Source organism: Lytechinus variegatus, chromosome 3 (assembly GCF_018143015.1).
Source record: "Lytechinus variegatus isolate NC3 chromosome 3, Lvar_3.0, whole genome shotgun sequence".
Taxonomy (NCBI): Eukaryota; Metazoa; Echinodermata; class Echinoidea; order Temnopleuroida; family Toxopneustidae; genus Lytechinus; species Lytechinus variegatus.
Window position 1 is genome coordinate 9,601,542 of NC_054742.1, and position 16,304 is coordinate 9,617,845.

Genomic DNA, 16,304 nt, shown 5'->3' on the forward strand with positions numbered 1-16,304 from the left:
GAAAAACTAGCCTGTTCCAGGAGCATGAAAACTCTGCATCATAAATGAGTTTATTTGTGTGATGTCACATCAGGTATTATAGAATATTGACGTCCCCGGCTGTGCATTGCAAACAATGCAAGAGCTTTGAAGATACTTTGTAACATGTTTTTAAAAAAATTTGAAGTTAAAACCGAAACTTGTTCACATCATCAGTTATACTTGAGACCTTTCGTTTTCTGAGACGAGCCATGTGGACGTACGAGATTAAGGTATTTTGGGAGCACTGCGCATACACTAAGTATTCTGTGACGAGCCTTCTCGTTCACTGCCCAAAATCTGTGACTCGTATTTGAGGGTTTTGACGTTCGGTGTCATAGCGCTCGAACGAGCGCTTGTTCGTGCATGATGATGTCATCCAAGCTGAGCAAAAATGAACGAAGCCGCATCAACACTTGAGTTTTGTTGATTCAGCAGGGCCGGTAAACTGCAAATTACTGCTTGTTACCAGCTTTTCCATTACATTTAGTGTGTCCTGTTTTCAGACACTACATATCCGATGGGTAATTGATGTTCTATTTCGACGAGTGGATACCATGCGCGACCAAAAAAACATGTAAAAAGGATGTCCTTTTCACGATAGGGCACGTTACGTACGTAACGTGAAAAGGGTGTCAAAAACACAAAAATAATGAAAAAAGGGTATCTATTTCGCTAGGAAAATTACGTGTTTAGGATCGAATTTGTGGGGATGATAAAACAAAATTAAAATGTTTTATAAAGGATGTCCTTTTTGCCCCAACACTACGTGTTTAGAGTCCTATTTGCGCTAGGTGTAGAAGGTGGGGTCGTACTAAACCAAATAAGGTAAAGCCGACAACCAAAGGACCCGTAACAATAAAACATCCCTGTACTTGTTTAGGGGTTCATTTCAGGGAATATTTGCCAAGAGTATCGATTTGTTTCCAATACTTGTTAAGGGTAGGGTTTGACACGCCAATACTTGTTAAGGGGTGCATTTTCAGAATATGGAAATTACGTGTTTAGGGTGCTTTTCGAGACCCCATGGTCGCGCATGGTATCCACTCGTGAATGGAAGTGGCCCCCCCGGGGTTATTTGCGGCCTTTTGCGCAAGAGTGCAAGTGTTGCACCCTCAGTTGCCCCACTGGTTCATGGGATGATGCTGTGCCTAACTCTCCGGCTGAGCATCGGCCCACGGCCCGCTTGCTATCAAGCTGGTATATGCTGTGGTCTGGTACTGGCCCAGTACGGGTACGTCGATTAAGTCGAAACTGTTTTCATCAATGTACAAACATGATATTGAATGAGCGGTGTCACCACTTCCGGTGAACTAGGAATACGTTGCAGTCGCAGACAATCAAAAGCTTCGTACTGTATAACCCAAGACTGTGTGATTGATTATATGATTGTTCACATCATGCTTATAGTTCACATTCTTAATAACATTTTGCTGACTAAGATTTATGAAAAATGTGTGCTTACGTTGGGTTATATGATGTTTTTACCAGTATTTCTTTCTTGCTGACTAGTGAGATTTCCTGGGTTTGCTGTAGATCCAGTCATTATTTTTTTGCGGTAGCACACATGACTGTGTCGGCATTGATATGCACAGTTTGAACTTACACAGTACAGGCATTGTTTACGTGGAGGTAAGATGATATTCAGGAGTTCGGTCTCCCATAATTTTCCTTTCCGTTGTCCTTATTAGGCCCTTGACATGACGATCCATGTCTTAATCGTTTATTGGTATAACAATTACAAGTAGGTCAGCCTGGGGTAAGTTAAACATGGATCCTACAATCCATGGTTAAAATCACTCTCGTAGCTCACTATATGTAGAATAATTTACATGTATTCGGTAGAGTTTGTGCAAAGAAATCCATTCTGCAATGATCAGCAGCCCAGCTTGGTAAGCTGCATTTTCACTTACTGAACTCATTCACAAAAACATCATCAGCTAGAACCAACATGCAGGTCCAGATTTTAGAAAAGTAGACTGCCTTAGCCTAGGCAATCGTGTTAATGCTGAATTGAGAAGTGTTTTAACATAATTGGAGGGCGCCGAGTCCAAATTTGCTGTTTGCCAACCTTAATTTTTATGTTGAAATCCTCAAATTGGCAAAAACAATATGGCCGCCATTCTAAACCATTTTTACTCTATTCTGACCCCCAAAACTTGTAACAATAATGTTTGTCAACGGGTTTTGGTACTATTTGATCTAAAAAATAACATACTGAAAATCCACCAAAATCTGTATTTGAACAGGAAAGTGGTTATTTTCAAGATGGCATCTAAGATGGCCGCCATTAACTGAAAATTAAAATAACCGGCACTTTATATGCCCTAGACACCTTTTTCGGTGGATACATGTATTCAATTGTGGAGGGCGAAAAAGGAAAGAGTGAACATAAGCGCTCCAGAGTACCTGAAAATCCAAGATTGCGTAAAAATGGCTGCCATGGCCTAAAAATTCATAATTCATCTATTACGTATTTTGGTGTCTTTTATTTTGGTTTTATTCATTGGTGATATCAAGGGTCAAGAAGTAAACCGGCCCAAGTTAGGACAGTCAACAGTCCACTATGTCCAAAAATCCAAGATGGCTTTCAAAATTGGAGTCTAAATAGCTGTTATCTAATATCTTAAAAAACCCCAAACCCGACATAGTTTGTTTAATACCTGCCTTGGGCATATGATGTTGGTGTATAACCCATGGTTTAAATTAATGGGTCAAGAAATACGTTGGGACAAGTAAAAAAGACAGTCTATGGTCCTCCATGTCTAAAAATCCAGGATGGTTTGCAAAAATGGAGTATAAAACGTCTGTTTTTAATTACAAACCGACACAGTTTGTTTAATAACTGCCTGGAGAATATGATTTTTTAATATAAGGGTCAAGTATTAGATTGGGACAAGTTACAAGGACAGTTGGAGGTTCCATTATATCAATAAATCCATAATGCCTTCCAAAAATGGAGTCTTTATACATGTAGGCTGTTCTCACCGAAAAACTGACATAGTTTGATTAATATCAGCCCAGGTATATGATTTTGTTGTTTAACCCATGGTTTAAAGTGTCAAGTAATAAAATTAGGACAAGTTACAAGGACAGTCAGAGGTCCAGCATGTCCAAGAATCCAAAAAGACTTGCAAAATTGGAGTCTAAAATGGCTATTATCTTAAAACTGACATAGTTTGTTTAATATCCGCCTGGGGTATATGATTATGTTGTCTAACCCTTGGTTTAAATGGTTAATTAATACATAAGGATAAGGTTAGGGCAATCAATGGTCCTGTATGTCTAAAAATCCAAGATGGCTTCCAATTAAGGAGTCTTAAATGGCTGATGATACTAAAAAAATGAGTCTAAATCTATTTAGAATCCATCTGGGAGATATGATGTTGGTGTCTACACTACGATTTCAAGGGTTAAATAATACTTTTGGATTAGTTACAATGGTATGAAGCTGTCCATTTTTTGTCTCACCTGCATAGTAGAGTGAGTATATAGGCGCGGCTTTTCTGACAGCGGCGTCAACATCAAATCTTAACCTAAGGTTAAGTTTTTGAAATGACATCATAACTTAGAAAATATATGGACCTAGTTCATTAAACTTGGACATAAGGTTAATCAAGTATCACCAAACATCCTGCATGAGTTTCACGTCACATGACTAAGGTCAAAGGTCTTTTAGGGTCAATGAACTTTGGCCGATTTGGGGGTATCTCTTAGAAATAACTATGCTCCCAGGGCAAAATATAGACTCTGCTGGTTGGAGAGTACATAGGTTTGTACTGTGCTTGTAAACAACTCAGAAGTACACAGTAATGTACTTTAATATTGAGTGAAATGCATTTCGAGCTCTCAGATTTGGATGGCGTTACATTGGTTATAAAGTTTGTTCCTTTTTTTTGTTTCTGTTACGTGGATAGAGCTAGATACTATTGAAGGGGTTAAAATCTTTCTATTGATGTGAAAATCTCAGTATTTGTGATTGTCCTCTTATTTCTACTTTAAATATCATTGCACCGTTCAACAGAGCGCACAATCTGACAGATTCTGCTTTTTTCATAACATCTGAACAATGTAGAGTTTCCAGATACATGCTTTGTAGTATACCACCATTTTTTTCTTCTCACGTAGGTTTCCAATTTGAAGGAGATTGTTTCTATGAAGAAGCAACAATGAAAGAATTTTGTGAATGGTGTCGACATAACTCCAGTGATTCTGATCTTTCACCCGAAGTATTCCCTCGTGTAGAGTTGGACCGGGATAATAAAGCAAGAGGTGAGGGCAATCACTATCAAGTTCAGGTTTATTTCAATTCTGCAAAGCATAAATGTCATCAATGAACTTATAATAATAAAATAGCAGAACTGAGGTGACCTAATAAAAAGCACAGCTTGTAAAGACATGGATCACCTGTAAAACATATATACAGTGCAAAGATACAGAAGGAATATATATATATATATATATATATATATATATATATATATATATATATATATATATATATATATATATATATATATATATATATATATGATATACATAGAGTGCATCCAACAAAAAAAGAAACTGAGATTTTTCATAACTTAATCACCAATTCAATGGAAAAATGACCTACCTTTGTAAAGCTTGGAATCTCCTCTTTCATCTGAAATTACTTAGACTATTTCTCATTCACGCATGAGTGAGCAAAAACAATTTGAGAAGGGGATATCGAAAAGTCACTGGCGGGCTGTATCTGGGTTTCAAAAAGAAAACCACATTTTTAAAAGTTCAATATCTGCCCTTTAACTTGATATCTTAATTACAGAAAATGGTCAAGAAATAAGAAAGTTCTGATTATTTGAAACAAGGCTTGATTTACAATAATTTCCTAAAATGAAGAGATTTTACAGGCTGGCGTTCAAACTCATTCGATACTCCGTTTTGTTGATAATCAGCCATGCATTAAGTCTTTTGTTACTGTGCGATAGCTTCCGAGGGAAACTGATGAAAACATGTTTATTTCATGAAATTGTGGAAATACAAGCATTGTTTCGAGGGAGCATAACTTTTTTACTTCTTGACCATTTTCTGTGATTAAGGTATCAAATAAAAGAGCAGATATTGAAATTTGTTTGTCATGTGACTTTTTTTAAAAAATTTAGATACCCCCCCAAATGAGTTTTTGGCATCCTTCGAATGGTTTTTGCTCACTCATGCGTGAATGAGAAATAATCCTAAAAAAAAAAGTAAGTCCCCCCTTGAACAAACATCAATAATTTCCGAACCAATGCAAGTTTTTGATATATTTTTACAAGAGCGTGTACGTAATTTTATAAGCTACCCTCTGTGTAAATGTTATGGACATATTTTATGTCATGCTTCAGTGAGCACCATCAGGCAAAAATGTCACTTTTCAAAAGTCACAAGTCAAAAATCATGACTTTGATTCCATTTTATTGGAACTGATGCCACATTCTCATCATGAAAAATAGTCAGAAGGCTTGTAAAAGGTACTTTCTAAAAGACGATACAATTTTTTGCTAAATTTCACTGTTGAATAAACACAAGTCCAAATTTTCTATAATTGAATTTTTACATATTTTCATCAATAAAAATGATAGAATATGATGACAGTTATTTTGGGGAAGAGTTTCTTCAACAATATTCATCGTTTCACGGTTCAATAAACATGTATTGAAAACAAAAAATACGATTTTCAAATATCATAGGCAAGTATTGTTTCATTTTGCTAACTGAAACTGATCTTTTATCAACTTTTTTGTTATGTTCATGACCAATTAACATGCTTCAATGATTCAAAGGCGTTTAAACATTCACGCTTGAATTACATGTGGAATGTGATTAGCTCTTTTTTACGTTATTGGGAAAAAAGCAATTTGTAACTATGGATATCTGTCACAAACCTTGCATGGTTCACTTGATTTGATTTTTATGAAAATCCCGATGTTTAATGCATCAGTGAGCACACAATATTCGAAAATAATGCAAATGAGAAGAAAGTTCAAGGCCTTGGCCTCACTCTGTGCCGTATCGAATTGTTATTTTGGTGTGCGCACCTTTTGGATATTGTTACTCAGAAGCCATGTGCGAAGTTTCATGACATAACTGTTGACAGAAGTAACAAAAACCGTCAATGAAACAAACCCCTTATTTCCTATTTGTTAAAATTTTGACTTCATCTCTCATAGAATTGTGTACATTATGGGTGCATATGTTTAAGAATAAGTAACCCCTTATTCAATATGGTGGAGCTTTTTTTCAAGGCTGTCTTTAGCAATGTAATTTGGCAGTAATGTTTATCAACCTATGGGCAGAATTCTGTGCAAAAATGAAATCGATTTGTTTATTTACGGATGAGTGAGCATGCATTAAAGTGAGAAAATGGGTATTTTCAATGTCACGTTCAAAAGTAACAGCAATTTGATTTAGGGGGGACTTACTTTTTTGTTGTGTATATATACACAACAAAAAAAGTAAGTCCCCCTTAATCAAATTGCTGTAACTTTTGAACGGAATTATTTTGAGATATGATATTTTGTAGGTGGTTTTATACACTCATTAGGCAAGTCCTGGGTAAAAATTAGATTGATCGATTGAGTCATGCATGAGTAATTAAAGATTGAATTAAAAATGACAATTTTGTAAAGTCACAAGAGTCGTTTCTCAGATTGTGCACATTCAAAGTTGGGCAAATGTTGTTTTTAGGTGAATTTTATGGTGTTATGCTGTTTTACTATCCATCATCTAGCCACTCCACACACAATTTTGATATCGTATGTTCATGGTTGAGTTAAAAATGTATTGCAGGGGCCGCGGGGGGGGGGGGGGGGGGGATTCAGCCCCCACTTTTTTTCCAAAAGCATGTACAAAAATGTTAAAATAACCATACGATTATGATTTTTTGTCTCACCTGCGAAGCAAAGTGAGACTATAGGCGCCGCTTTTCCGACGGCGGCGGCGGCGTCAACATCAAATCTTAACCTGAGGTTAAGTTTTTGAAATGACGTCATAACTTAGAAAGTATATGGACCTAGTTAATAAAACTTGGCCATAAGGTTAATCAAGTATTATTGAACATCCTGTTAGAGTTTCATGTCACATGACCAAGGTCAAAGGTCATTTAGGGTCAATGAACTTAGACCATGTTGGGGGAATCAACATCGAAATCTTAACCTGAGGTAAAGTTTTTGAAATGTCATCATAACTTAGAAAATATATGGACCTAGTTCATGAAACTTGAAAATAAGGTTAATCAAGTATCACTGAACATCCTGCATGAGTTTCACGTCACATGACCAAGGTCAAAGGTCATTTAGGGTCAATGAACTTTGGCCGAATAGGGGATATCTGTTGAATTCCCATCATAACTTTGAAAGTTTATGGATCTGATTCATGAAACTTGGACATTAGAGTAATCAAGTATCACTGAACATCCTGTGCGCGTTTCAGGTCACATGACCAAGGTCAAAGGTCAATGAACTTTGGCCGAATTGGGTTATCTGTTGAATTACCATCATAACTTTGAAAGTTTATGGATCTGATTCATGAAACTTGTACATAAGAGTAATCAAGTATCACTGAACATCCTGTCCGAGTTTCAGGTCACATGATCAAGGTCAAAGGTCTTGTAAGGTCAATGAACTTTGGCCATGTTGGGGTTTTTTGTTGCATAACCATCATATCTCTGTAAGTTTATTGGTCTAGTTCATAAAAAGTGGACATAAGAGTAACCATGTATCACTGAACATCTTGTGCGAGTTAGAGTAGTATTCAAAGTGAGCACTGCTGCTATATTGAACCGCGTAATGCAGGTGAGACGGCCAGAGGCATTCCACTTGTTTTGCATGGTTAGCCCCCCTTCCCACTTTTGGCTCAGTCCCCCCCCATTTTGAAAACCGTTCCGCGGCCCCTGTATTATGACGTATCATCATAGGGGTTTATGATAGTATCCTCTACAACTTGTTAGATCATGTTAAAATTTGAAAATGTTGGTGGCTCCCCCGATTATAGGCCCCTCCCCCATATTAAAATTCTGGATCCACCACTGATTTATCCATAAATTAAACTGATCATGAGAAATTGTTAGGAAAAGAAAACATATATGCAGTATAAAGAGTATTCATTCCAGGGATTTCGAATGTGCTCGCTCAACCATGCAAATGTTTAAAGTTTGGAAAGTGTTTGGTGATAGAAATGATGGATGATGAAAACAACAGCAATTAATGTCACATTTTAAACCGAATTTCCCCCCAATATTCACCTTTTTACCCTTTAAACTGAGTCTGTGACATTGAAAATACCAATTTTCCCACTTTGATTCTGCTCACTCACTCATCCATAAATAAACAAATCGATTTCATTTTCGCACAGAATTCTGCCCATAGGTTGATAAACATAACTGCCAAATGACATTGCTAAAGACAGCCTTGAAAAAAAGTTCCACCATATTCAATAAGGGGTTACTTATTCTTAAACATATGCACCCATAATGTACACAAGTCTATGAGAGAGGAAGTAAAAATTTTAACAAATATGAAATGAGGGTTTTTTTCATGGGCGGTTTTTGTTACTTCTACCAACAGTTATTTCATGAAACTTCGCATATGGCTTCAGAGTAACACTATCTAAAAGGTGGGCACACCAAAATAACAATTTGATACGGCACAAAGTGGGGCCAAGGCCTTGAACTTACTTCTCATTTGCATAATTTTCGAATATTGTGTGCTCACAGATGCATTTAACATCGGGATTTTCATAAAATCAAATCAAATGAAGTATGCAAGGAGGTTTGTGACAGATATCCATAGTCACAAATTTCATTTTTTCCAATAACGTAAAAAAGAGCTAATCACATTCCACACGTTCATTCAAGCGTGGATGTTTATTTAAACGTCTTTGAATCATTGAAGCTTGTTAATTGGTCATTTTCAGTTACCAAAATGAAACAATACTTGCCTATGATATTTGAAAATCGTATTTTTTGTTTTCAATAAATGTTCATTGAACAGTGAAACGATGAATATTGTTGAAGATACTCTATTACTCTTCCCAAAATAACTGTCATCATATTCTATCATTTTTATTGATAGAAATGTGTCAAAAATACAATTATAACAAATTTGAACTTGTGTTTATTCAACCGTGAAATTTAGCCAAAAAAGTTGTATCGTCTTTTAGAAAGTACCTTTTACAAGCCTTCTGACTATTTTTTATGAGAATGTGGAATTAGTTCCAATAAAATGGAATCAAAGTCATGATATTTGGCTTGTGACTTTTGAAAAGTAACATTTTTGCCTCCTGACGGTGCTCACTGAAGCATGACGTGAAATACGTCCATAACATTTCCTCAGATGGTAGCTTATAAAATTACCCACACGCTCATGTAAGAATATATTAAAAACTCGCATTGGTTCGGAAATTATTGATGTTTGTTCAAGGGGGGACTTACTTTTTTTGTTGTGTGTGTATATATATATATATATATATATATTTATACACACATCAGCAAACAGAATAGGCGAGAAGAAAGCATAGAGGGAAGAAGTGTTATGAATAGAATTTAAAGAAGATGGCAGAGCTAGCAGGTATATCAAAAAGATGAAGCCTATATAGAAGAAAGAGTGAGGAAGGGGAGAATGAAATAATGTGTACAGCAAGTACCTGAAATCACAAAAACACACCTGCACATGAGCTAGTAAGAAAGGTAATAATAAACATGAGAAATTAAAATAGACATTTAAAATTACATAGAATATTATAAACAAGACAGACATATACAAATGTGCACAAAACACATACAGTTCAATAAACAAGTTTTAGAAAAGTACATTTTACAGTACGTATCCTGATAACAAGGAGGACTTGTACTACCTGGTAGATGCGATATCAAAATTGATGACATTCCAAATACGGGAGCCACTGTGACGAATAAAATTCAAACTAAGTTGGTTTTTGCTTCAAAATAGTGGAATTTCTGAGAGGATCAGGTATTATTAGCATGGAAATGTGAGTTTAACTCAAACAGTCCAAGAATATTCATATGGAGTAATTTTTTTAATTTGCGGAACATTAGGATAGCAATTTGCAATTTGTGAATATCATACACTGTCTGAAAATGATTGAAAATTGTAAGAGGCTTGATGAGCAGATTCTTAATGTTTTTTTCTGTAGAAAATGAATCGTCTTTTGCTTATGATGAGAATTACTTGCCCAAACCAATTTGCAATAATTGCGATAGGGTAATAAAAGTAAACAACATAAAAAATTGTTTTTCAGGCAAAACAGGATGTAATTTATACAAGATCACTATACTTTTAGAAACCTTACAACAAATTTTCATATGATGTTCAAAGGTTAAATGCTAGTCTAATATGTTCACCAGGAGAATTTACACTTTTTGAGACATTCAATTCTTTATCATCTGTGTATATATTAATATCAAGTGATGTTGCATCATGTGAATATGTTGCTTCTTGAAGGTCAAGTCCACCCCAGGAAAATACTGACTTGAATAAATAGAGAAAAATCAAACTCACATAGTGTTGAAAATTCATCAAATTCAGATGTAAAATAAGAAAGTTATGAGATTTTAAAGTTTCGCTTATTTTTCACAAACAGTGATATGCACAACTAGGCGAGTCAGTCGATGATGTCCATCACTCACTATTTCTTTGTTTTTATTGTTTCAATTATAAAATATTCATTTTTATAGATTTGACAATAAGGACCAACTTGACGGAACCATATAGTATTAAACAACACCAATTCTACATGTTCATGGAGGAATTATTTGTTGCATCACTTGGCATTGAGGAGAAAATAAGAATATTTCACATTTCATATAATGAAATACAAAAGAAATAGTGAGTGGATGACGTCATAGCCTCCTCATTTGCAACAAAACAACAAAACAATATCAGAAGCAATTTTAGAAGGTGAAGCGAAGATGCCTATCATTTTAGGTGGGGGTCTTAGGGTTAGGTTTACAAAATATATCCAGATTACTCTATATTTTATTCCCCAACATGTGATACTGCACAATACTTCAGGTCAGTTCTGCAGAGTCACGCTGCTATGTCAAATTATTGTCATCAAATTTGGTACCCACAGGCAAAATGTGGGCAGTGTCATTGTCACCATTATGAATTTTATTATTGTAGTTATTTGTCAAATTTCTGTGTGAGCTCTATATATCTCAATGATATATGACGCAGTGGGCTCGGGGGATACATGTGCTCGGCTGCGGACCCGCCAAGCATCTCTGGGTCAATAGTTGTTTTCCAAGTCAGCACTGTGGCTATAATGAATGGAGTACTGCAGATGAGTCTGCCAGAGGGGCTCCCTTAGTTATATGGAAAAGCCAGTGGAGGAATTTTTTTTTCATCTGTATACTAATAAAATGAAATTGAAGTGAATTTAATTGGAATGGATATCCAATTCTAATTGATTATACATTGTGATTATACCCAACAGAATTTGTGTACTCAATATTGATATGAATACATCGTAATCAAAATCTTGCGAAATGATCTTCTCATTATTTTACATGCAAAATGTCAAATGTAACTTGTTTTTTCCTTTTTATCTAGTTTTCAATAAAATTGCTACTCTTTCGTAAAATTCTGCAGTATCAATTAAACTCTATCTATATTTGAATGAAGTGATTATAGTCTTTTTCTCCATTTTATTTTTCTGACAGACCTCACTGTAGATGGATCATTACATGTTGACGACAGGGCTCTGTCTACAAGGAAGGGGTCAGGAAATCCATTGATGTTGTACAAGAAATCTAATTTCTGGTGCTATGCAGATTATAAACATATGAAACATCTCTTCAAGGATTCACCTAGTGTTTTGGAAGTATGATAATTTATGTGGTGCATTACCATAGATAAAAACCATGTGCATACATGTATGTTACAATTAACGTAGATGTAAATTAATTCATTTTATTACACATTTGTTGGCATTAGGCCTCCAATGCCTTTCTTTTTTTAAAGATTAGTTTTAACATATGTTTTGTAGCTTTATAAGATTTCTGTTTCTGTAATGTCCATTATTATTAATAGTACATTGAGGTCAATATCACTGTGAATGTGGGTTGACAACATTTATAGCCTTTGTCTCTTAAAAGGGTGCCCCAGGCCAAAAATGAAATGTTACATCTTGGAGTTAACTTCAATGAGCAAAACTCTAAACATTTCATCAAAATCTGATAACAATTATTTGAATTTCCCATGTTGAGCAATATTTTGTGAAAACAAATACATGCATGCTGTCATGATGTTTAAGGTGGACTGATTATGTCATGACTCACTTTCAATTTTCTCATGTTACATGTTTATGAAATCATAATTATTTCATATTTTCATACATATGTATACTGTTTTCCCTTTGTAACAAAATAAGTTGCAACAATGATTAATGTACACATTAAAACAGCAGTTTATCTGATTTTTCTCATTCTTTGCGGACAAATTCTAATTAAGTTATAATAAAATAAAAATAATAAATGGGGATATAACATCATCAAATTGCTCATTGCATATTCACAAAGACATAATGCAAATATTTGAATGTCATAACTATGTTGTTCGTTGTCAAATTTTGATGAAATTTCATTGTTTTGTTTGTTAGAATCTACAACTTCATTCTCACTACCTTCCTAAAACTAGTTTACTGGAATAACGTGTAATGAGAGCAGTTGAAGCGATCTTGGAAGCGATATTCCAAACTTTTTCAGAAAACCACCTTGCGATGTAGTTTTCAAGATCGCTTTGCCTCATTAAACTGGTTATAGCGCAAGTGAGGACACAACCGCGACAGGTGTAGAATGCCTACGCTGCAGTTTCAAATTTTCGTAGCAAGAAGATCGCTTTATGTGAAGTGATTTTGAAAACCACTTTTGTGTGATCAAATTGGAATGCTAGCAAACTTGTTTCCTGAACCGGTTTCCAGTAAAGAAGGCAGAATGAGAATGGTGTCTTCTTTGTCTTTTCAAATAATATTTTTCAGTGTGGAGTAGCCCTTTAATTGAGAGTTTTTATATGAAATATTTATCACACTGTATTCATTTACATTTTAAAACACCAGCAATTGTAATGATGATGAATTCCCTGGAAAAAAACAAAACAAAAACAGGGTTCCCAGCTCATCAGGGAAATCAGAGAAAATTCTTTTTGATACTTTTTTCCAGTCTGGGAAAAATCAGGGAATTTGATAAAAAAATACCTCAAATCAGGGAACAATGCTTCAAATGAGGGATAAAATCAGGAAATTTTGATAAGCCCAAAAATTGAAAGCATGGTAGTCATTCAGACTCTTATATTTTGTTGCATATCAGAACACCATCCATTGAATTACTGGTTATGGTGGTTTTTGTCTCGCCTGCATAGCAGAGCCAGACTATAAAGGGGCCGCTTTTCCGACGGCGGAGACAGCAGCGACGGTGACGGGGCAGTGTCGTCACCATTGAAATCTTGACCAAGTTCAGTTTTTCAAATGCCATCATAACTTAGAAAGTATATGGACCTAGTTCATGAAACTTACATGTAGGTCATTTAGGGTCAATGAACTTACATGTAAGTTACCATGTCGGGGGGACACTTACCATGTCGGGGGGACTCAATATTGAAATCTTAACAAAGGTTAAGCTTTTAAAATGTCTTAACTTAAAAAGTATGTGGACCTAGTTCATGAAACTTAGTCATAAGGGTAATAGTGTATCATTGAAGACCCTGCTTAAGTTTCAGTTCACATGATTAATAGTCAAAGGTCATTTACAGTCAACAAACTTTGGCCATGTTGGGGTTATATGAGGAATTGTCATCATGACTTTAAAAAGTTTATGAATCTAGTTCATGAAACTTGGACATAAGAGCAACCATGTATCTCTGAATATCATGTGCAAATTTCAGGTCACATTTCCAAGGTCAAAGGTCACTAAGGGTCAACAAACTTTGGCCATGTTGGGGGTATTTGCGGAAATGTCATCATAACTTTGAAATTTTATGGATCTGGTTCATGAAACATGGACATATGAGAGAGCAGTCAAGTATCCTTGAACATCCTGTGCAAGTTTCAGGTCACATGACCAAGGTCAGAGGTCACTTAGTGTCAACAAACTTTGGTAACCTTAAAAGTGTATGGATCTAGTTCATGAAACTGGGACATAAGAGCATCAATGTATCCCTAAATACCCTGTGCACATTTCAGGAACTCTGGCCGTGTTGGGAGTACATGTATGTGTTGAATTGGCATCAAAACTATATGGATCTAGCTCATGAAACATCAACATAAGGGTAATCAAGTATGAATGATTGTTTTGCACATGTCCTAGGTCACATGATCATGTCAAAGGTCATTTTGGGTCAATGGACATAATATTTTATCATATTAGTGTTTTCTTCAGTGAATAATTATTCATTAGCTGTTTTCAAAGGCAGCACTGCTGCTGTACGTAATGGCGAGACTGCCAGAGGCGTTCCACTTATTTACTGTAGCTAATTAGTTATACATTGTTGTTTTTATACTGAAAATAAATGTAATTTACTGCAACAACTTAAAAAAAACATGCAAATTTTATTTTTATTCTGTTGCATTATATTCATTATATGATTGATATATTGATTTGAAGACAAAATGCTGCATATTGTAACAGACAAAATTATCCAATGTTTTTACAACTTTAGTGGAGGAAATTCATCCAACAAAATCAATTTAGGTATTCTACTCAATGGTATACCACTTTTCTGACAACTGAAGAAAAAAAAGGTATCAAATTCAAATGTCACCACCCTTTCCCCAAGCGTTTTCCTGTCAAATATTTTCTAACACAAAAAAAGAGCTTAAAGATAACTGCCATTTCTAAAACCAACTGTCAAAAAAAATTCTGACGAACAACTGCAACATCAAAAATAGCATCTTACCCCTTGCAAACCAGTATGATAAATACATATGGGAATTTAAACTGTAAAAATATGATAATCATGAATATTTTTTTATTCATATTGAGAAAAGCGGTTGATGTTTGCTCATAAAATAGGCATGTTTAAACAGTACCTACACTGTACATGTCTTATTATTATGATGTACCTACTAAATTGAAGTAAAGCTATTTCTATAGTGTCCTGACATTAGTGAATGGGATAGAATAAAGTCAAATTGAAAATTTTTCAGTCCTAATTGATATTATATCTTGAACTGAAAGTGAATAACAAGCAACCTTTTGTAACTACATGTAGTATTTTGTTTCCTTTCTCTTTTATATAATCAACAAATAATCTCTTCTACATATATTGGATATTTGAAGTATTGAATACTTAATATAAATTTTATTTTTATTTGATCAGGATGTGAGGTGGAAAGATTTAGGCTTTGATTGTGATGGCAATCAAAGTACCATTTGGATAGGCAGTGAAGGAGCTAATACACCTTGTCATCAGGATACATATGGATTCAACCTTGTGGCTCAGATACGAGGCAGGTATACAGATCTTGATTCTTACCTTAGGGCAAGCCCACCTCCACAAGTCAGTTGGAATAAACAAAACATGTATTAAATTCAGAATCAGATATAGAATTAGAAAATTATAGGCATATTTAACATGAATTTTAATTTTACAACAGTTACTATGCACCACATAATTAGGGATCTGAGCCAACAATATCATGCATTTGTAATTCCTTTTGTATGTTATTGAATGAAATCTCATGTATGATAATTATTCACTCCAATAATGTAAAAATAAGTTTACCTCATTGTTACTATTGATGTAACGATAAATGAAAGTAGTTGCTGTAAACACTGATTTCACTTCAATAACTCCATACATCTACTTGATTTGCTAGTTCAGCCCTCTGGACTGCCATACCCGAATAGAACTCCCAAGGATTTAAAAAGCGCGAGCGCGCCCTCTCCCGTTCAGGCTTACTACCCATGATCACCGCGCAACTAGCGTCCATCTTCCTCTTTTGCTTTCGGCAAGCCACCTGTCAAGACGTGCTCAGATAAGTCTCCTAAGAGCTCAAATCTTTTTGAGCTTTGGTATATTATTTTCGCTTATCTGTGGTGCATTCTCCCTTTTAATTTCAATCTTTCCATTTGTGTGTAAGATTGTGTTCAGAATTTACACTTGGCGTGACTTTTTAGACGTGTTTTTGGTGACACTTAAATTGTTTTCTAACGTTTGAGTTCTCGTCGCGCCGCATCGCTAGCGCGTTCGCGAGGCACCGGGCTTGGCCTGCCTACGTGGCAGCAAGCCTTCACCACCTGTCATGGTTAT

The 16,304-nt window shown here is 35.3% G+C and overlaps 1 protein-coding gene across 2 annotated transcripts in view; it reads left to right on the top strand.

Moving 5' to 3' along the window:
* LOC121410176 (HSPB1-associated protein 1-like) overlaps positions 1-16,304 on the top strand; it is a 71,107-nt gene that overhangs the window by 5,025 nt on the left and 49,778 nt on the right. Inside the window, exons 1-4 of one of the 2 annotated variants that reach the window (XM_041602083.1) lie at positions 1,125-1,650; positions 4,147-4,290; positions 11,720-11,880; positions 15,372-15,505. In XM_041602083.1, the coding sequence (XP_041458017.1) occupies positions 4,188-4,290; positions 11,720-11,880; positions 15,372-15,505 (398 nt within the window). In that variant the 5' untranslated portion in view covers positions 1,125-1,650; positions 4,147-4,187. Of the gene's footprint in view, positions 1-1,124; positions 1,651-4,146; positions 4,291-11,719; positions 11,881-15,371; positions 15,506-16,304 lie in introns of those variants that run through there. The other variant, XM_041602082.1, reaches the window with a different exon arrangement.